The 23084-nt window shown below is 36.9% G+C and overlaps 1 protein-coding gene across 1 annotated transcript; it reads right to left on the reverse strand.

The window, feature by feature from the left end:
- Nucleotides 1–450: 450 nt before the first annotated feature.
- On the reverse strand, nt 451–19748 carry DR1 (down-regulator of transcription 1). The gene is made up of 3 exons (XM_037162051.2): nt 18838–19748; nt 7974–8137; nt 451–1723 (listed from the first exon to the last, which is right to left on the reverse strand). Exons 1-3 carry the CDS (start codon nt 19055–19057, stop codon nt 1577–1579), a joined length of 531 nt encoding a protein of 176 aa, XP_037017946.1. The 5' UTR covers nt 19058–19748; the 3' UTR covers nt 451–1576.
- Between the last annotated feature and the right edge of the window lie 3336 nt (nt 19749–23084).

Raw genomic sequence — 23084 nt, forward strand, 5'->3', positions numbered from 1 at the left:
GATAGAATATTAACTTCAACTTAAAAACATTCAGCAAAATTAACCTTTTTCTGGCATGGGGAAATGGTATTTAATAAATGTATAACAATATTTCACTTTTTCTAAAACTGCAGAATATGATTGTTAAGAAATCTAATACTTGTAAACTTTACTTACTTAACTCTCCAATTAAAATTGGAATCCCGGCAGCCACAAACTATCCTTGGGCTTGGTGAATATAGAAATTTAAATGATTTGGCAACTGACAAAGAAATTCAGATTCTGTCATACTATTATAAGTGGCTTTTCCATTCTGTTTCCAAAATATAAACAAGATGCCATTTCTTCAACACATTAGATTCCTATAAAAATCACAAACCAAATTAAAGCTTCCTCTCTTTTAATGAGCCGATTGAAACTACTTTTTATGTTTCATATAGGACTGATTAGTTATTACATGCTTTTTAAAACAAAACAAATCATTTTTTTAAAGCTATCGCTCTATGATGGAGACGATGCCATTTCAAAGGAAGCATTGGACACTGTAGAACATCTAGTCAAGAAAATGTAAGAGTAATGCTAAAAACAAACAATAAGTAAACTATAAGTTAAATTACAAAAAAATCCTCTTTTATAGCAAGCATGCTCATTAACTTCCATTTCTTTCCCCCAGCAAAGGTTTGAATATTCATTTACCTCAGTTAAACTGATGGAACCTAGGCAATTGTTTCACAAGTTCTAATAAACATGAATAGACTAAGCAAGTAATACTATTGACAATTATTGGAGTGAAGTAGTAAGAATCATGACAGTCCTCAAAATTGGACAGTCTTTGAAATGTGATAGTTTAGCTCAAGATGAATTAAGCCATAATAAAACAGTAGTTTTATCTCTACATAAAACAAAAAAACAAAATTGAAAATATAACCCACCAAATTTATACAACTAGCATAGAACATACCCCTTCCTAGTTTCTGAATGTCTTGTTTTGAAATTCTTTCAAACAAATATATTTATCTGAGTGTATATGTGTTGCTGTATATATAAACACACACACACACCACACACGTGTGTGTGGCCTGTAGATATACTTATTTTAAAAGACAAAAAAATCAGCTATTACAGAACTGAAGTCTTTGTTTTTTTTTTTACCAATCTGACCTAATGTCTAATGCATTGCACAGTACCCCCAACCCAATAATTTAAAATTCCCAATTTTTAGTTTAGTTAAAAGGGCAGAGGAAATGAAAAATGCAGATTTAGGATTTCCATATAAATTTCACTATATTTTTATAAACTTGAAGTTCCCTTTAACACTGTTTACTGATCAATAAAGGACTCACTGCTATCTAAAATCTCATAAACACCATTAAAAATTCAAAATTGATATTATACTGAGCCTAAATTTTCAACAGCTCAAAGAGACAGTTTTTACATGAATAGCACACAATAGATGAAAGTTAACAGCAGACATCCCTAGAATACCAGTGGCCAGTCCACCAAGATGCATACAAAATTACAGATAAGCATTTCTTTCACTGTTTTCTTGTGCAGAGAGAAACATTTATAGAGGAAACAGAACCTCAGCTGGTGAATTTCAGATATCATCATCATCTTCTTCATCCTGAGAAGATCCTGCCTGGTTAGATGCACTGGCTGAGGCAGCAGCAAGCTGTGCTTGTTGGGCAGCTAGCTGCATTTGAAGCCATTCTTGCTGGGCCAGTTCTGCTTGTTGCTGTCTGGCCTAAACACCAAAAACATAAAAACAAATAATTTTTTAAAAGCTCACAATAAACACACTTTGCTTAAATGCAGATTAAGTCAATTGCAGACTAAGTCATCAAATCTGGATATTTCCCAACTACACTATACAGGGTAGCCCAAAAGGTTTACAGTTGTGAGTACACAAAATTGAGTTTATTATTATATTACTTATTCATTATGATATTATTTTCCATATGAACTGTAAACCTACTTCTGCCCTATCCTGTATAATGCTGTACATCTGCAGAACAAGAACTCTATGAGACTGATTCTCTTACAGATAGTCCCCCTTTATGTCACATAATTTATGTCCTTTGGTTTAACTGAAGAAGCTGAAAAAGCTGACAGAAAAATCACAATATTCTCTCTTTGGTTCCTTTACCTGTGTTTCTCTCTTCCTTTTGTTTCACTTGATTCTTCTGTCCTCTCAACTTATGATTTGGATGTAAACATTTTTCAATCCACAACTGTTTTGGTAGTTTTGAGGCTCTCTAGTACAGTACCCCTAACTCTTCGGGAAAAATATAATACATAAATGCAATAGCTATCTTGATATTTCTTTTGAGTTTCTATCATAGCTAATGATATATACATCTCTGTAAATATACATCTCTTTTTCTGTCCCTCCCCTTCCTTTCTAAATACACAGATGTGCACAACTCTCACATGCAATCCCATATACACATCAGTGAAAAGATACTTATCAAGTACTGAATTTAAATGGGATAATTAAAATCCATTCATTTGATATATCTATTCTCTATAATAGGGGTGTCAAACTCATTTTCACCAGGGGCCACATCAGCCCTGCAGTTGCCTTCAAAAAGGGCCAAAATAATTTTAGGACTGCATAAATGTAACTTCCTTAACAGTTAAGGAGCTGAAATTACATTCAGCCCTTTGAAGGCAACTGTGAGGCTGACATGGCCCCCAGTGAAAATGAGTTTGACACCCCTGCTCTATAAAAACCACAGGAGTTTAGAAACCAAGATGCATACATGTGCATTACATGCACTGTGGCAACAGATAATATTCCTTCTCAATTTACATGCACTGTTACAACAGCTGAGACTCTTCCCAATTTATTTTCATCCATTAGCAGAAAAACCCCATGAAGGGAAAAAATAAATGTTTTTGAAAAGATCATATAATTTCCCATTAAATGCTATCAAAACAATGCTGTTTCTCCCTCTCTTTCATCACAATTGTTCCTTGAACCGGGATCATACCCTCCTTTATGCATGACCAATTCCTAGTCATCAAACACAAATCAGGCTTTCTTGCTCTATTTCGCATATGCCATAATTCTCTATGCATTTCCATATTTTGTTCTCTAGTTATCTAAGTATATATCTTTTTTATCCACTAGACTTAAGAACAGAAACTGTTTTCACATTCATTATTGGACTCCCAACACACAGGCCCCCAGTATTTTCTTAGTGAATGGTTCGTGAAAAAACCATGATGCACAACATAAGCTCTACACGCCTAACTTTTCTTAATAATCTGTCATGAATTTATTATCTAAATATTCTTAGAGGAAAATTCTAATCAGATCATCATTATACCCTATTTTTTGGACTGTAAGATGCACTCCCCCCTCCCAAATTTGGGAGGAATAATGGTTGGTAATGCTGCTGTTGAGTTCTGTTTACACTTACATTGGTGAATTATGTTATTTATGTTAGCAAATATTTTACCACATTTTTATTTTCCCCCTCTAAAACCTAGGGGCATCTTGACCTGGCTGGCATGCTCAGTGGATTGAGTGCCAGGCTGCAAACCAAGGGGTCACCTATTCGATTTCCAGTCAGGGCACATGCCTGGGTTGCAGGCCAGCCAGGTCAGACCCCCAGTGGAGGGCACAGGAGAGGCAACTGCACATTGATGTTTCTCTCCCTCTCTTTCTTCTCCCCTTTCCCTCTATCTAAAAATAAATAAGTAAAATATTTTTTAAAATAAACCTGTAAAACCTAGGTGCATCTTATGGTCCGGAAAATATGGTACTTTTAAAAATCATTTACCGGTAATTCTTACCATTTAAGTCTAAATTTCTCAGCCTGTAGTTCGAGGTACTCCAAATTACTGCCTACTCTAATCTATTGCTCTAATATTTTTTTTGTGCCATGTACCTTGTACTAAAAAAGAAAAATCTAGAACAAAAAATGTTTCCCAAACATACACTATCCCTCACATTTTTGCTACCTTCACTCATGCTGATATTCATTCTATTTGAAATTTCCTGGTTTTCGCTTACTAAATAAAATTCCACTCTTTCTTCAGATCAAACCAAAACATTATTTTTCCATTAAGTTTTTTCCTGATTCCTCACAGTAACATTCAGGTAGTCTAATCAGGAGGTAGAAGTAACACTAGGTAGGAAAACAGAAAAAATATAGTATTTCTTAACCAAGTACAAAGTTGTTAACTAGGTAAGTGAAAAGGCAAGGAAAAAAACCCACTGCCGTATCACACAGGTGGCAACTACAGAGAGGGTGGCAGCCACCAACCCTCAAACAGAGGAAACAAGGGGAAAAGCCTGGAATTTCTAAAACTGAGGAGCTTAGAGGAGCAACCCATGGAACTAAAATTCAGACCTCTGAAAAGGGGCATAGATTGACTAGTACTAGAATCTCTGAGCTTGGAGGAGAGTCCCAATGTTTGAGAGTCACATCCTTGAAGAAGGAGATGAATGTTCAGGCTGGTTCTGAATGTAATAGAGAAACTGCAAACTAGATTCAATTCCTCCTGCAGGAAAAAACTAATGCAGCCAGGATTAGCTAGCTTGCTCAAAGGAACTCAAAATTAACAGGAAGTAAAAGGAATCCAAGTGCTGCCTTCCTCTTCCAGCCTGGCAATCTCCCTCTAAGAGCCCCACTACTGGCATTAGAGTCTAACAATTTTCAGCTGGAAAGGAGAAAATGTGGTTTGGGGAGTACTGGGCCCTGTCACAAGGTGGAGCATAGAAAAGTGGGTTTCAGGCTGAGACAATGACTTAGTAACTGGCACACACCTATAACCATCAAAATTGAGTATGATACCTTTGTACTTGGGTTCTTTTTATATCTTCCTCATGAAAGTAAGCAGTCAGCCTCATATTACAGTTTGTTAGTGTACCTGAACTATACCTCCCCCAGAAAAACTTCTTTTGTTTAAGAAATTACAAACCAGACACTGTCTCTAATAACTACTTTTCCCATTTTTATGAAGAAATATGGAAAATAGTTATTCTAACACACAGGCATATTTACTTTTATGACAGGAATGCCCAGAGTTCAAAATAGACTAAGAGTGCTTCACAAAAAATATTTTAAGAGTTCATAAGAAATTTGTAGGGCAAAATAAATAATATGAATTTATCAACTTAAGAATACCTATTCTGTGGACCTAATCGATTATAAATATATATAATTTCGTAGTGCAGAAATAACTCAAATAACATAAAGTCTCTCCATAGGTTTTATTGCAAAGGTGCATAATCTCGCAGCTTATTCAATGATCTGCAAAGGCATGTGCTGGTTTTACTTAAAATTTAACTGACTTTTAGGTACCATGGCCCCATATCATCTTCCATACTTTTCTCTCCAAAAATGAAAGTACTCCTATGCCCTCAAAATCATTGTTAATTCATAAATTTTATTTGTATTCATTTCCACAAATTAAAATTTTCAATAGTATTAATTCCAATTTCCTTTTCCCCTCCTGCTTCTTACCCAATCCATCTCAAGTATTTTCTTTCTGAAACTGGAGTGTGAAATGTGTAAACAGGCATGTACTTCCTAATTCATTTCTTCTGCTGGAAGTTTTTATTCTTTTAAGATTCTCACTTTCACACACTAAAATGCCTCATTTATAATTTATAGTTAACTTCTACCTTGATTTTTAATGTTTTCCCCTTTCCAAATAATTGCTGCTAGCAGTGAAAGACAGCCTCAAATAAAGCTACTATTATGTATTTAAAATAAAGTCTAAAGAAGACATGAAATAAAAGTGATGAAAAGATGCTGTATTTACTTGTTAGTTCCTTTCAGATTTAGGACTTAAATACTTTGTGCTCTAGGGAAGAAGTACTAGGCAGCTAAAATTTTTACTTCTGCTAATTTTCTTCACTAGACCAAAGAATCTTCACACACAGATCAGGACAAGAAAAAAGGGTCCCAAGGAAGGGGAAATAAAAAGCAGATGATAAGGAGAAAGAATAAAGATAAATTTATCAGGCAGTCAATTATTTCCTTCATTCATCTTTTTGCCTTGGAAAGGATAAAGCATGATCCACTTAAAAATTCCAAAATAAATTTAAGTAGATACAATGGTGGCTAGAGCGTTAGCATGGTATTATAGAAAGAGCACAAGTTTTGGAGTTAGAAAATAAGAGTTTGAATCAAGACTCTAACACTTTCTAACTGTATGAACTTCCCCAGTTTATTTAACTCTATCCTTCCTAGTAAATGGCAGGAACTATCTCTCTTTTGTATGATGCTGTAATCCTTGCACTTAGCGCTGTGCCTGGTAAATGGTGAGTACTTTATATAAATATCTGTAGAACAAATGAATGAATAATCTCAAGCAAGTTTCTCCGTCTCTGAGTCTGTTTCTTAATGTATAAATGGATATAATAAAATTTATACATAAAAACTCTACAAAGTGCCCTGACCAGGTGGCTCAATTGGTGTTGTCCTGAGCACCAAAAGGTTGCAGGTTTAATCCCCAGTCAGGACACATACAGTAGGCAACCAGTTGATGTCTGTCTGTCTCTCTGTCTGTCTGTCCCTTTCCTCCCCTCATCCCCCTCTTCCCACCACCTTCCTCTCACTCTGAAAAACAAAATAAATAAACAAACATATCCTTGGGTAAGAATTAAAAAAAACAACAAAACTCTGCAAATATGTTAAGTATCTAACAGAGCATCTTTTTCCTTTCATCAAATATTTAATTTACTACCCTCTAAGTGATGTGCAATAGTAAAGAATTAATAAATGATACTCATTAAGGGTTTAAAAAAATCATTGCTCCTTCTTTGCTATTTATATTCATATGGGTTATAACACTGTTTACATGTGTTCCAACTGCCCCGAAGACTTATAAACTTTACTACATACATTTATAGGTTATCTCATAGCTTGTTGTGAGGATTAAATAAAACAATAGCTAAATTACTTGGTAACATAATTAACGTATGGTTAGAACTCAATAAATGTTAGTAAGCTTTTATTTTCTTATTTTGGTGCTAATCTGGGATAGATTACCTAAAATGGCACTTCCCAGTTCTAATAGTAACTTACAGTAATTTGTAGGAGATTGTATTTCTATTTAACCCAAAACTGTCTTTCAATTTTGAATGAGAGGCCAGATCTTAGTAAGGAAAAACAACAGCCTCACTTTCTTCCCTGGTTTTGTTTTGTTTTTTTTAAATAGGGGGAATATCAGTACTTTGGTACTAATCCTTGACAGAACTATATAAAGTAAGTAAAAGTTTTCTCCCTTTCTCGGCTCCACTGGCCCTTTGAAAATATTTTAAGATTAGAGTGTTTTAAAGGTGTATTAAAGACCTAAGTTAAGTACATGGTAGATGTAAGGTAGATGGTAATCAGATTTTCCTTATATTCCACTCATCATAAATTTTGAGAGTATTTTCTCACCAACCCATCATTTTCTTTTTTAAAGTATATTCTATTGTTATGCTATTACAGTGTTCCATTCTCTCCCTTTTATTCCCCTCTGCCCTGCACCTCACCTCCCACCAGCATCCCCCCACCTTAGTTCATGTGTCATACATACGAGTTCTTAGGCTTCTCCATTTCCTATCCTATTACCAACCCATCATTTTAAATCTTAAGAATATTTAGTTTTACTTTTCATTCTTGTAAATAACCATTTCATTCTTGAAATAACCTTTTCAAATAACCTTTTCATTCTTGTAAAATGGTTGTAAATAACCATTCTGTCTGGAAAAAATATCAAAGTAAAATCTCAGTAGTTATTTAGAGTCATTCTCCTTAGAAAACAGGTTGCTACAAATACTTACTTTTTTTTTACATGAAGTAAATAACTGGCTTAATAGAGTCAAACTGGCCATCTCTAAACATCAGACTCTGTGATCAAATAATCAACCACAGGAAAAAAACCTTCTGGGCTATATTGCTTTAGGAAATTATTTAAGAAACCAGTTTTATTTCTATTAGCAAACAGGGTAAGATTCAGATGAAAATAATTTAAAATGCATCACTTACTTTTGCAAATAATTCCTGTTGCTGCCTCAATAACTCTTCTTCAGGAATGCCAAGGTTTTCCAAACGAGAACTGGCCTTTCTTCTTTTTAATGCTACAGTCTTGCATTCTTGTAAAACTTCTTTTACTTCACTAATATAAGAGCCAAAGCCCAAACTTTCTAGTGCTAGGGAAATGAAAATATGAAAACATGAAAGAATGACAGAACATAACTTATCCTCTACATATGGCATTTTAAGTTTTTGTGGATTTTTTAGGAGATTATTGTTTTCTAATAATTTTACCTAATTTTTAGTTGCATAGCAATTATCAGGATGGCTATGACAAAATATTTTATTAACATTCTTAATATGAGATTAGAAATTAGTTAAAACTTAAGAAACATTTCAAGTCACAAGCCTCCTTCATTTTTCCCTTTCTTCCTGACTCAGTTTTAAAAAACCAAAGCACTTCCTGTGAGGAAAAAAAGGTCCAATGTAAGAACATATAATTTTAGTAAGAAAACACTTTTTCTATGCCACTCATAGAAAGTCAAACATCATTAAGTCAATCACTTTCTCAAAGAACAGAAAATACATGTTCTAAATTTCAGGAGGATAGGATGAAAGAATAGATAAGTTCTTTTGTTCAATATTCCAACAGAAACTATTTTTAGCAAAGACACTCAAACTGCCAAGAAATACTGGTGGAAACAACTTATGAAATTCAGCACTTATATTCAGCCAACAAATTTTTCTTGAAAAATAAAACTTAATAGGAAACACCATTAAAACATTTCAAGTATTGTGGCAAAAAAACTGGGATAAAGGACAATTATAAGGATAGAAGACATGTTAATAAAAAATTCTTTTTTCCACATTTAGAGGACTTCCGCCAAGATGGAGGCATAGGAGGAAACACTTGCCTTCTCGCACAACCAAATCCAAAAACAACAAAGTTTTAGCAACAATAAACCCAGCCAAGCCACAGAATATTGAATACAGAGTCCGACGACAACAACGAACTGCTCAGCTAAACCGGTGAGAGGGGCGGAGCCAGCATCAGAGCACGTTGGGCAAAAAAGATCCCCCAACCCAGGCAGCCAAAGGCAAATCCCAGGTGTGGGGTAGCATGGGCAAACCCAGTGAAGGTGCAGCAGGTCGGGGGGGGGGGGGGGGGGGGCCTGGCTGACCACGGTCACACATTTGTGCACATATAAACCAGCAAAGGAGTGAGCATTGAGACAGACCACACAGGCCCGACACAGGGCTGTGAGCTGACTGCTGTCACACATTTGTGCGCAGATAAACCGGCAGGGGGGTGAGCGGTGAGGCGGCCCCAGCGGCGGGACAGCGGGAGGGAGGGAGAGGACCACCATTGCGCCCTCTCTGACCCCGCCCCCACATACAGCATCACAAACCAGCGATCTGGGTGGTCCCGCCCTGGTGAGCACCTAAGGCTCCTCTCCTCAAACGTAACAGGCAGGAACACATCAAAACATGGCTCAAGAAGAACTCAGAGCCCCAGAGCCCATAAATCTAAGCAAACGAGAAATTGCGAACCTATCAGAGGCACAGTTCAAAACACTGGTGATCAGGATGTTCACAGAACTGGTTGATTTTAGCCACAAATTAGAGAAACACATGAAGGCTAAACTAATTGAAATGAAGGGAAATGCACAGGACACCAATAGTGATGGAAAGGAAACTGGGACTCAAATCAAAGGAGTGGACCAGAAAGAAGAAAAAAATGACCAAACAGAAAAGGATGAAGACACAAGAATTCAAAAAAATGAGGACAGGCTTAGGAACCTCCAGGACATCTTTAAACATTCCAACATCCAAATTATAGGGGTACCAGAAGGGGAAGAAAAAGAGCAACAAGTGAAAAACTTATTGGAACAAATAATGAAGGAGAACTTCCCCAATCTGGCAAAGGAAATAGACTTCCAGGAAGTCCAGGGAATCCCAAAGAAGTTAGACCCAAAGAGGAACACACCAAGGCCCAACATAATTACATTACCCAAGATTAAAGATAAGGAGAGAATCCTAGAAGTAGCAAGACAAAAGGAGAGAGCTATCTATAAAGGAGTTCCCATTAGACTGTCAGCTGATTTCTCAAAAGAGACCTTACTAGCAAGAAGGGGCTGGAAAGAAGTATTCCAGGTCATGAAATCCAAAGACCTACATCCAAGATTGATCTATCCAGAAAAGCTTTCATTTAGAATGGATGGGCAGATAAAGTGCTTCTCAGATAAGGTCAAACTCAAGGAGTTCATCATCACCAAGCCCTTATTATATGAAATGTTAAAGGGACTTATCTAAGAAAAAGAAGACAAAAAAGATAAACAGTGAAAGGACAGCAAACTCACAGTTATTAACAACCACACCTAAAACAAAAGCAAACTAAGAGGACAGCTAGATCAGGAGTGAACCATAGAAATGAAGATCTCAAGGAGGGTTAGCAACAGGGGAGTGGGAGGAGGAGAAGGTACAGAAAATAAGTAGCATAGATGGTAGGTAGAAAATAGATAGGGAGGAGGGTAAGAATAGTAGGGGAAATATAGAATCTAAAGAACTTGAGACATGTGGTCATAAACTAAAGGGGGGGATGGTGTGCAGGGTGGAGGGGAATGAAGGGGGGGTAATGTAAGGACTGTAATGGCATAATCAATAAAATAAAAAAAATGTTTAATTTCTTTTTTCCACATTTAAAAAAAGTTTTACAAGTAAATTTACTCTTTAAATGCTTTCTATAATTGGGAAAAACAAGGCATAAAATTTCCTTTTGGCTCATGGTATTTAAAATTATATTGTATAGTCCTAAATGTTGACTGAGACCTTAAAGGCATATTTTTGTTTTCTGAGCCAATGATGAAATAGAGATAGTGAAAAACACAGTAAGTGAACTATATTTAGTTAATCAGTTCTTGTCAACTTTTAACAATTATGATAAACTAGACTGCCCTCAGTAAAGATGCCCTAAATACTAACAAATTCAGGGATTTGTTCTTCAGGGAGAATACCAAATATATCTTTACAAACCCACATTCCCATTGTAAGCTGTGCTTTTTAAGACATTATAGCCCTGGCTGGTGTGGCTCAGTGGACTGAGTGACAGCCAGCCTGTGAACCAAAATGTTACTGGTTTGATTCCTAGTCAGGATACATGCAAGCCAGGGTTGCAGGCCATAGTTGGGGGTGGGCAAAAGGCAACCTATCAACGTATCTGACACATCGATGTTTCTCTCCCTCTCTTTCTCGCTCCCTTCCTCTCTCTCTCTCTAAAAATAAATAAATAAATATAATCTTTTAAAAAAAGACATTATTAATTATTTCAACTTTACTTCAAATGTTAAACTAGTTTAATCTTCTTTAGAACTAATCTGATGCCACAAAGCAGAGTGCTATTATTTGAATTTTAATTAAGTTAACCCACTGACCCCTCCTTGCCACCTATAAAACTTCAGTAACCCATTACTCTGATTTCTCTGTATCAAATTAACCACTGTATAATTCTTGGTCTGAAGGAGCTTGGGGTATAATGGGAAATTAAGTGAAGGTCAGGAAGCCTGCATTTTTTACTTGAATCAACAGACTGATTATTTTTCAAGTGTTAATGCTAGATGCAAAATTTTTTTCTTTTTTAAAGGCATGAGCATTATAATATATTTTCAAAAATACTGACTGGAGACAATACCAAAAGAAACCAAGCGAATGGTTTAGGATTTCCTGCCACATTCTACACAAAATCTTACTTCCTTAGCCCTTTTGGTTCCTTAGGGTACCAAAGTCCCCCAGGATCTAGCCCACCAACCTTCCCAGCTTTATGTCTGCCATTATTAAATCCCTGCTTACTTCTACTGAACCTGCCTGCTCAGTGTTTTCCAGCAGGCACCAGTTTCCCACATTCATGCTGATGCATTACGCATTCAAGGCCCAGATCAAACTCCATCTTCGAATTAAGCTTGCTTGATCCTCCTAGATAGAAGTAATTTCCCCTTTTTAAAATCAGATAGATATAGAATTTCAAACTTTGTTATCACTGCATTTGTATTGTAGGACCTTGGTTATGTTGCTTAACATCTCTAAGCTTCAGTTTTCCATGTCTAAAGTGACAACAGCATTTATTCCACAGTGTCTTCCTACAACTAGAAACAGTATAGTGGTTAAGCATGCAGGCCCGAAGACTGCCAGGGACTGATCCCCAGCTCTATCTACCTCATATTAGCTGTGTGACCCTACAAAAATTTCTTCACCTTTACCTCTAACATAAGAATAACAGTACCTGTATCTTAACAGATCAGGTTGCTGTGAAGAATACATTAACCCAAATAAAGAGCTTATAACAGAGACTGGCCCACAGAAGGAACAAAATAAAATATTCATTATTATATTTGTATTTGCTCTAGGGTTATAACAACGAACAAGTAATTAATTTAAGGCATTTAATACATCGTCTAGTACATAGGAGTAGCTTAACTGACTTAGACTATGTATTACTTGTATTTGTTTTTCTCTTACATTTGAAAGAGTATCCTAGTAAGGATACAGGACCTAGTAAATATATGGTTATGCATTATACATCTAAATTCACACTGAACAAGTATATTTACAATATAAACTATTAAATTTACAAAATTAACAAATGAACACAATGGACAGACACCTCTTTGAAATGTTATGAATTACTAAACTAAATATTTTGAAAAATTTATTCCAAACTACCTTTAACCATAGAGGATGTTTTTTAATAAAGATTAAAAACTCACCTTTAAAAACATCTAAGTTTAAGAGCACTGTGTAAATCCAAGGTTAATATTTAATATTATTCAATGACCTGCTATACACAAGTATTGTATTCTTAATAAAATGGTGTAACAGGAGCAGCCATAAATTTAAATTAAAAAACCGAATTGACTTCGATACAAATTTTAAATACACTTTGGCTAACATATTAATAACTGGATATAGTAACTTCTAAACAGGGAGATGTATTACATCATTTCTTACCATGTAATAGTAATCATTCCCATTTTACACAAAGCAGAATCTTAAAGGATAAGGGAAATGGCTCTTAAGAAAGGTTACTGTTTATTTTTATGCAGATTATTCAATGTACAACAGTACCATATCTAAGAAAGGCCATTCATACTGTAAACATCATAGATTTGTATGTTTACAATATAATGTTATAATTTGTATGTTAAAATATGTGCTTTTTCTGGCAGATGGTAGTAAGGTTTTTAAGGAAGGAGTGCCTTTTTCCTAACATGTACAGAGACTATGAATTGTTAATGGCTCTAGCTGTAAGGACCTTGGAGTAAAAGCAAAAAAAAAAAAAAATTTTTTTTTTAAATTTGTGGATAAAACACACATATTACTTATTCCTCAGAGGGCTACCCTCTGCCATTTATCTTAAAACTATACCCACAAAAATGCATGGTATATTATGGGAAAAAATTACTTAGCACTCCTTTCAATATGAAAGAGAGATGTTAACAAGATACCCACTTAGGGGATAAAAACATAACTTCCTCCAGCAATGATAACTGTAATACAGTTATTATTGTGCAAAAATGATGTAATCCTGAAAGGTTTTGTTACAACAAGAATTTGTTTGTTAACTTTATACTTCAAAACATAATGCATTTTTCATTAAAAAAAAATAACATTCTGTAATTTCTCGATTTTAGTTTGTATATTGGGAAGGGAGAGGTGTGATATAGTTCACTTAAAACACGTTAAAAGGGCCCTGGCTGGTGTGGCTCAGTGGATTGAACACTGGACCATCAACTAAAAGGTCACTGGTTCGATTCCCAGTCAGGGCACATACCTGGGTTGAAGGCCAGGTCCTCCACTGCGGGTACGTGAGAGGCAACAGATGGATGTATCTGCATACATTGATGTTTCTCTCCCTCTCTTTCCCCCTCCCTTCCCCTTGCTCCAAAAGTAAATAAAATCTTTAAAAAAAAAAACCATTAAAAGAATGTAGGCCAAAGTGACTTTTTGGCACATTAGCCTGGCAAGGTTTCTGAGGACCCTTAAGAACCATGTCCTCTATTGTATCACTACTCCTAGAAATGTAGGACAATGAAAGACTGATAGCAGAGCCAGAATCAAGTATCACTCATCTCTGCACCCTTAGCTGTACCTAGCACAGTGCCAAGGACCTAGTAGTATCCAAAAGTAACTGATGAGTAACAGAAGAAAAACAAAAGATACATCAATTAAAAAAAAAAATAGCAAAATCCTAACTTGAAAAAGTACTGATTATGTGATAAACTATACAGTGCAAATTACATATGTCTCTCAGGAAAAAATACCAGTATGGATGATTATTTAGGCAATACAGTATCATTCTCATTCTCATTATTATTACAACTCTGCAATCACTCAGATCCTTCTCATTTCAAAACTACTTCACATCCACTTTCCAAAACACTGTGGTTTAGGCTAGAGCAAAGCTACTCAAAGTGTAGTCCACAGACTTGTGCCAGAATTGCTTGTAATGTTCTGTGATAAGTGAAGTATGAAAAATCAAAGTAAGTATTTAAGAAACTTCACAGCAAAACTGTAACTATATGAGTGATGGATGTGTTAACTAGCCTTATTGTGGTGATCATTTCACAGTATACGTATACATCAAATCATTACATTATACAACCTAATCTTACACAATGTTATATGTCATTTATATATCAATAAAAGGGGGAAAACCCCTTTATATAGCAATCTGACAGAGTAATTTTATGTCTATTGAATGTAACAACAAAATATAAACACTCCTTTACATCTTTTTTTTCTTATTTTTCTAGTGATCCATGTTTACTGTATTTTACAAAAATACCAGGAAGGACTAGAATTTTTAAAAAGGGGCTCAACATAGATAACTTGGAGCAACTCAACTGCTGAAGAAGAAATCCTCAAAGACTTTTTCAAACTTTCACTACTTTCAGTTACTATTCTCATAAATGTAAAAAAAATGTAGCAAGAGGTTTAATGTGCAGAAAGAAAATAATACCACTTAAAATACTCTTACTTACACTTTAAGGTTAAATATAACAGACTCTCAGCTTTGTATTTTAATCAGAAATACTATACGAATTTTTTTAATGATTATTTACACCCTAGATGGTATGTCTTGGTGGACTGATCGCTGGCCTATGAACTGAAGGGTTGACTGTTGTTGGATGGTGGGTTCAATTCCCAGCTGGGGCACATGCCTGGGTTGTAGGCTGGGTTCCCAGTTGGGGGCAACTGATATGTCTTGTACACTGATGTTTCTCTCCCTCTCTCCCTCCCTTCCCCTTTCTCTAAAGGTAAACAAATAAAAGATTTTGAAAAAATTATTAATTATTGTAACATATTTCCTGTAAGGTTCTCAACCCTGACTGATTCTCAGTAAATTGCAAGTTATACCTGAAACCCTTAAGTATTATTTATACATAAATGGGGAAACATTTAACAGATATGTGGAAGGTGAAAGACTTTCCAGTTGCAGAACTTGCAGCTCTTCACTCTCAATGTCAATTCTTTCCATAATGTAACAGAACATGTTAAAATTCATTGAAGATGTGTTCATTAAAACCAGCAATGGAATAAACAGAACACTTTAGAACTGCTATTTGTGTATCTGTGATCATCACTACGAAGTCTATTTTCTTAAACTCAAAATAAGCAAGACATTTAAAAAAATTTTAATTTAACTTTAATAGTATTTCACAGATTTACTGGCAACGAAATTACTTCAGCTTTAACTTGAATTTTATATAACCAATTAAATGCTCAATTTGCTGACAAGATAAAGCAAAGTAGCAAGTGAACAAGTGGAATGTCCTGAGGCGAAGTCTAGCTCATTAAATTTATTATTTAAATCTCCAAACTTCAGCCCTGATCGGTGTGGCTTGGTTGGCTGGGCATCATCCTGCAAGGTGAAAGGTCTGGGGTTTGATTCCTAGTCAGTGCACATGTCTGGTTTGCAGGCCTCTGAGAGGCAACTGATCTATGTTTCTCTCACATCAATGTTTCTCTCTCTCTCTTTCTCTCTCCCTTCCCCCTTCTCTAAAAATAAATACATTAAAAAAATCCCCATACTATTTTAAAATAAACATTATTATTCCACTTGGATATATGCTATATTCCCAAATAATCAAAGCTGACAGAAAGTATAAAAAATGTTTTATCTACCATGATTTACCTACCTTTCCAGAGTTAGTCTATAAAAACCACACTTTAAACACCTAAAATGTACACACATTAAACATTTCTTTTTTTTTTAAGATTCTATTTTTTTTTTGAGAGAGAATTGGAAGGGAGGAAGAAACAGAGGAAGAGAAAAATCAATGGCCAAAAGATACATGGATGGGTTGCCTTTCACATGCCCTTAACTGGGGACTTGGCCTGCAACCCAGGTATGTGCCCTGACTAGGAATTGAACTGGCAACCTTTTGCTACCTTTCAGTTCACAGGTTAACACTCAGTCCACTAAGTCACACCAGCCAGGGCTTCAACATTTTTTTTGAAAAAATTTAAGCTCTCGAGACCAAAAAAAACCCCCTTTAAAATGATTAATATGAAACTAATATGAGCTTATAAATATATAAAATTTGTTCCCCTAACGGGAGGATTTTGGGCAAAAATGGTACCTTATCCACTAAACAATGTCAATGTTACAGGGGTGGAAAAGTTAAATTTATAACACTATAACAGGTCAATACATGATTTTTTAAATTAATAAATCATACTCAGTACACAAAGGAAATGTTTTCATTGGAATTTCCTGACTTATCCTGTAAACTGAATTCATCATACTCCAAGTTGAGGCATTTAACACACTGCTTGCTACAGCTGCACTTTTATTCCATCATGTCAATCAGAAATCTAAATATATCCTAGAAAAGAATAAACTCTACCCAAGACGACAGATTGTAATGTGTTATTAGGTTTGGAACGATCCTCACTGTGGTGTAAACAAATGTTTAAGCAGATCCTTTAAAAATTTTTTGCAATTTTCATTAGAAAGGCAATGTTGATAGAAGAACCTTTTTCTTTTTTATGAGTTGTAAAAGGAAATTATAGCTATCTGTGTTGGATAATCTTGTGAAGGACTGATGACAACAATCACACACAGTGTAAAAATAAAAACACTAGAGGAAAAACTGACAAATTGGCCTTCATTTTACTTGCCAGGGTATTCAGCATACCAAAAAAGTAGAAAAAAATAGTAGCTTAAAAATCAAATATAGAGTTTTCAAGGGACTTATTTTCTCCTTACGTACCAAAATGAAAATGGCAGTGTGTATTTTAAATCTACCTTCCACACATCATTAAGCACCAAAATGAATCACTTTATCCTTTTGTCAATATTGACAGTAAAATACTGGATATAGGGAATATGAGCAGATGTGTTCTCCACTTGAGAACAACAGGAAAGTCACCCTTTAAAAAGTTAAATTATAAAAATAAATCGGCAGACATCCACTTGTCTACCAAAATGATAAAGATTAATCATAAAAAAAAGATTAATCATGACTTTTTCTTCAAAAGCAATCATGAAATTGATAAAATTTTAATTGGATTATTACAAGAGACAAGTTATCACCTCAAGCAGAACAAAACTACTTTAAAAAAAAAAAAATAAGAGTACGTATAAGCACTTCCCAAAACATTATGACTAGGAAATATGTCTCCCCATCCCTAAAATCATCAGAATGTGGTCTTCAAGTCTCTATCACAGGACTAAATCCTTTTTAATTTAAGAGAGGAGAAATTGTTGAAACTTTCAGAAGTGCTGTTCAATAAAAGCTTAAGTGTGTACATCTAAATGGTAATGGCATCAGGAAAAGAACACGGAAATGTTCCATTAAAAAATCTCTTACAATCTATTAATACAAGCTTTAAAAATGCATCTCCATTGAACACGGGACACAACACAGAAGGAAAAGTAAGTAAGAAAGAGAAAGAAAAAAAGAATATTCACCCTTTTTTTTACAGAATAGAACTGGAGTGCTTTTGGTAATTAGGACCATTAAACCATTTTTATTAAACTTTTTAAAACTTACTGATTTGAGAAAGAGAGAGGAAGGGGAAAGAGATGGAGAAAGGGGGAGGGAAGGAGAGACGGAGACAGAGAGAAAAAAACAGAGAGAGTAATCAGTTATTTTTTCTCACTTACTGACACACTCATTGGTTGATTATTGTGTTGTGTGTGTACCCTGCCCTAACCAGGGATGAACCCGCAACCTTGGTGTATCCAGGAGGGTGATCTAACAACTGAACTACCCAGCCAGGGCCATTAAACCATTTTTTAAAGCAAGAAATAGTCTCTCTTTTTTCAACACCAACAAACTTCATAACGTTGAACACATTCATGTTAAGATTTTTTTACTCATATGCTCACAAAATTCAACTTTTTCTCTAAACTAGTGAAAAGATCGGTGAGGAAGGGGTGCTGTCCCACTCCTGCTAGAAGTTCCTGTCTGAATTTTAATTTTCCAAGGGAGCACTTCTGGGTTCTTTCCTCAGTTGTCATGGTCTACGTTTCACTTTAGGCAAGCGATTTCTCAGTTGTCATGTCTAGGTTCCACTTTAGCCAGGCAAAATTCTTGTTTCTTCAGCTCACCTGGCTGTAGGAAAATTAAGACTACTACTAACACTTTACCTTTGGGGACGTTAGCTGACCTAAATGCTTACAGTCCTTATTTGTACTCGCTGGATGAAAAGTACCACGAGAATACTACACAGGGATTTTCTTAAGGTATCTGCTGCCTCCACGCTTGCGTGGTTATTTCATTTCCCAGTACAGATCACGGGAGAGGAATAAGGGCTTTCACATGCACGGGTGAAGCGACCCTCATTTAAATAAAATCCCACATGTAACACTTACCTTGTATGACATGCTCTGGCGAGATGGTCTTTTTTTCCGATTTGTTGCAAATCTCATTGGCTTCAGAAGATATAAGATGAATGAATTCAGTGCAGCAGTTCACCACCAGCTCCCGGGCATCGTTGGCCACCCGGACATTAGGAAGAGTCTCTTTGATCATCTTATTGATAGCAGCTCTGGGTATCGTCAGATCATCATCGTTGCCAGACGAGGAGGCCATCGTATCTTCCTACCTCTTGCGTTCCGTCTTTTAAAAACTCCCCAGTTCTGGTCCACTACTCCACAAAGATTTTTCAAAAGGCCGCCCTCGGCGTGATCCCAGAGGCGCTATGAGTAGAGGGTGCTGAAAATGAAGGGGTAGGGGGGTTGGCACTAGAGGGCGGATAACACCCGTTTGTGAGATTTCGGGCAAGGCTGGGAGAAAAATCGTGGAACCGAGGATTCTGGGGACAGCACTGCCCAAGTCCGGAAAGGAAAGCAAGGTGGTCAGGAATTTGAGCACCGGGAAACCACCTTGGGGTATCCTCAGAGAGGAGGGCGCTGTCGCCTAACCGGTCTCCAACGGCGCCGGAACACAGGCAAGGTCCAGGGACACGGGCCTCGCTGCAGTACCGGTCGGACACACAGAGGACTTGGCTCTACAGAGCCCGAGCCCCCGCTGCCGCCGCCGTCAGCAGCCGTTGCCGCGGCTTCGGCCAAACCATCCTTCAGACACCCACGCCGCCGCCTCACAACATGGCCGCAGCCGCTGCTGAAACCCGGGCGGGCGCCTGGGAACGAATAGGGCAGAGTCAGGCACAAGGGAAACGGCACTGGAGGCCGCCGTGGTCGTTTAGCCCCAACGCAGATCGTGGAAGCCGAAACCGCGGCAACGGTAGTCCCTCAAGAGGCCAGAGAAGAAGGTTTGGGGGAAGCCTCTCCCGACACCCTTTGCGCTACCGGAACCCTCACCCCCACGGCCCCCCTCCCTTACCGACAGAGTTCCGGGCGTGACTGCCACCCTTCCCCCACCCGCGCCGGCGGGAACCGCTAGACCTCGCGGCCCTCTGCTTCTTCCTGCCGCAGCCCCGGCACGCGCCCTGCGATCGTGCGCCGGTACGGAGACCGTAGCCGGACGAGCGCGCGCCTCCCGGTACTGGAAAACCTCGGGCACGCGCTTGCTCTGGGCTGCTGCGCCAGACTGTGCGTTGGGTGGGCGGATCGCCTCAACAGCAGAGGCCTGGAGACCCTCTCTCTCCCAGCGACATTCTGGGACAAAAGAGCGCTGGATTTTGTTAAAAGAAGTTTTTTGCTGTTCCTCAAAGAGCCGTAATTGGGATTGAAGAAAAACGAGGCCTGGGTTCTGGGGAAAGCAGAAACCCGTGTGCCTGCCTGTTTCTGCACAGTCCGGAGGAAAAGCTTTTAATGGTACCTAGTAGACGTTATTGGGGTCAAAGATCTCAGTGGTCCACAGTTTCATTTTATGGGAAACAAAACAGAGAAGTGACTTGGCGCTCCAAGTCACCACTAATGGCTAAACCGGAAACTAGAAACAAGATACTAGAAACAAGTGGAAATAATGCGTTGTGTACAGTGAGCCACATTAAGAGGTTCCAACTTAGCCATTATTTATGGTGTATTGCACTTTGGTTTCTGGAGTGGGAAATAGTGTGAGAGTAAGCAGCTCTGAGCTTTGTGTCTGTCGAGTGCCTAGTAATATCAACGTATGTCAAGCTCTTCACAAAAAAATTGCATTTTAAAAAAATTAAGCTTGTCATATTGTCATTTGGAGGAAGAATCTATGAATTCTGAATGAGTGTTGCAATTTCTAAAAAGTAAGCCAGGTACCATTTAAATCAGTTTGGCACTTTAGTTAATCAGATACATTATTCCTGATACATTGGACAGCAACTGACTTGTTTGAAATGTTTAAACGATTTTTATTTAAGAAAGACCTAGATGTGGCACCTCAAGGAGACCTTGGTTAATTACACTTTTTTTTTTTCCATTAGCATTTTCTCCAGTACACTTGTGGGTTAAGTTCTAAAATGCACATGCTTGTTCTTCAATGCTGCCAAGTTTAACCAAACCAGGTTTTTTTTGGATAAAACAGTATCTTAAAATATTCTTCAAAGTAGGAATGCCCAGGTTTTCAGGTAAAATTTACAATAATTTATAAATTTGTAATTGAAGCTTAACATTAAAAAAAGCAAATATTAGTGTTTATGTTCATTTGTCATTGCTAACACACCAATTGCTAGTTGGTGGTAATACAAATTAAAAATAACTAATATTTATTTTGTACTGCTTTTATGATTAGCACTCCCACGTTCTTTTATCTAAGTACTTCAGTATTATCTTATTTAATACTCAGCAACTTTATTTGATAGTTTTAATCTTCATTTTACAGACAAGAAAAGTGAAGCTGAGAGAAGCTAAATAACTTTCCTAAAATCAGTGTAGCAGTCAGTAGTCTAGAGTTTGTTGTAAGAAGGAACAACCCCCAAATCTCAAAAGGTTTATTTCCTGCTCATTTTATGGATTCATCTTAGTCTGCAAGAGGTTTTTTTCACACAGTAATCACTAAAGAATCCACTGGAACTGTTGGGAAGAAGTAATGAAGATACCTTGAAATTTAGGCTTTTGACAGCAGGAAAGAAAGAAAATGTGTTCAAAGTAATAATATTGTAGAGACAGAAATTGTTCTGGGAACAGTGAGGAGATCACCTTAATTGAAGTAAAGCATTTGTGTTTACAGTAGTAAGAGATAAGTAAGAAAGCCAAATACATGAGGCAGCAGAAGTCATGAAGTAATAGAAGCCAAGAAATAGAGAGGGGGCAAGACAGAGAAGTCAGCTGTAACAAGAGCAATAGAAGAAAGGTAAGAAGCTTTCTTTAGGCCTCAAAAAATCATGTCAGAGCTCAGCAAAACTGGATCATTAGAGTGTTGGTGTATTCTGGGGTTTTCGTTTTGTTTTGTGTTTTTAAAAAATGTTATTTATTTTTAGAGAGAGGGGAAAAGAGGGAGAAAAACATTGGCATCAAAGCCCTAGAGAAACATAGATCCATTACCTCTCTCTCATGCCCCCAGGTGGGGACCTGGCCTACAGTACAGGCATGTGCCATGACTGGGAATTGAACCAGTAACACTCAGATCCACAGGCCAGTGCTCAATCCACTGAGCCACACAAATCAGGGCTGCATTTTGCTCTTGAAATGGACAATAGACCTCCTGAAACATTTTCCTATGCTTATTTACTTTCTGTGTATCTTCATAATACTCTTCTAAAATTCCCCCTTTTGCGGGGGCAGGGTTTACACAACTTGAAAGAGCCCAACTCATTCAAAGGCTTTGGCTTCAGATTTGGGTTTGTTGCCCAACCTGCCACTTACTTAACTTGGGCAAGGTATTTAAGCTGTAGCTTGATTTTTCCTCTATAAACTAAGGATGAGAATACTACTTTACAGGGTATTTTAAAGCTCAAATTACATAAAATATACAAAGTAGCCCAGAATTTACATGCTAAATAAATAGTGATAGTTGTAAAAAAAATTATTGCACTGATGAATATTGCTCCTAGGAATGGAATAAAGGGATTGAAAAGAAAGATGATTTCAAAAACTTTCAAAGAAAGAATTGAAGCAAACTGATAGCTTGGATCCAAGATAGTCAAGGAAACAGACTAGACAGGTACAATCATCAGATTTTTATCCTTAGAAACGGATTAGGGATTAGGGTGGTGCCATAAAGAGCAAAACTGAAAGGGAGCAGTTTAGAGGCAAGGTGCTTGCTCTTGCATGTTTGGGTTTGAGGCAACAGTAGGCATTTCAGAGAGTGACATAGGCGGTAGAGAACATAGCACCTGATTCCTACATTCATTCATCACCTGAGTGTCTACTGTCCTAAGTATGGTATGGGAGAAATAAAGATAACTATAACATTATTCTAGTTTTCAAGGATCCTACAACCTGTTGGGAGAATCACAATATAAACCAGAAGAAATAAAATACTGCGATAAACATATAATCTAAGAATATGAAGAGGAAGGATTGATTAACACCCCACTTGTGAGATACAGAAGGCTTTAGGGAGGACTCAACATTTTCACTGAGCCTTAAAGAGTGAGTAGAATTTTGACAGAGAAGGAAAGGATATGCAGCTGAAAAAGAAGAAATGCAAAAGTATGTTGTATGATATGGAAAAATCAAGTAGCCTAGAGTGGCTCTGCCTGTAGGGTCTGTAAAGAAGTATAGTGGGATGAGGTGCA

This window comes from Artibeus jamaicensis, unplaced genomic scaffold (assembly GCF_021234435.1).
Source record: "Artibeus jamaicensis isolate MK-2021 breed Jamaican fruit bat unplaced genomic scaffold, CSHL_Jam_final contig_482, whole genome shotgun sequence".
NCBI classification, from domain to species: domain Eukaryota; kingdom Metazoa; phylum Chordata; class Mammalia; order Chiroptera; family Phyllostomidae; genus Artibeus; species Artibeus jamaicensis.

Coding starts and splice junctions, on each gene's coding strand:
- DR1 (XM_037162051.2), bottom strand. CDS start 19,057: ATGGCCTCCTCGTCTGGCAACGATGATGATCTGACGATACCCAGAGCT. Junction 8,138..18,837: donor GCCAGAGCATGTCATACAAG/GTAAGTGTTACA, acceptor TCATTTCCCTAG/CACTAGAAAGTTTGGGCTTT. Junction 1,724..7,973: donor AACAGGAATTATTTGCAAAA/GTAAGTGATGCA, acceptor TTTGGTGTTTAG/GCCAGACAGCAACAAGCAGA.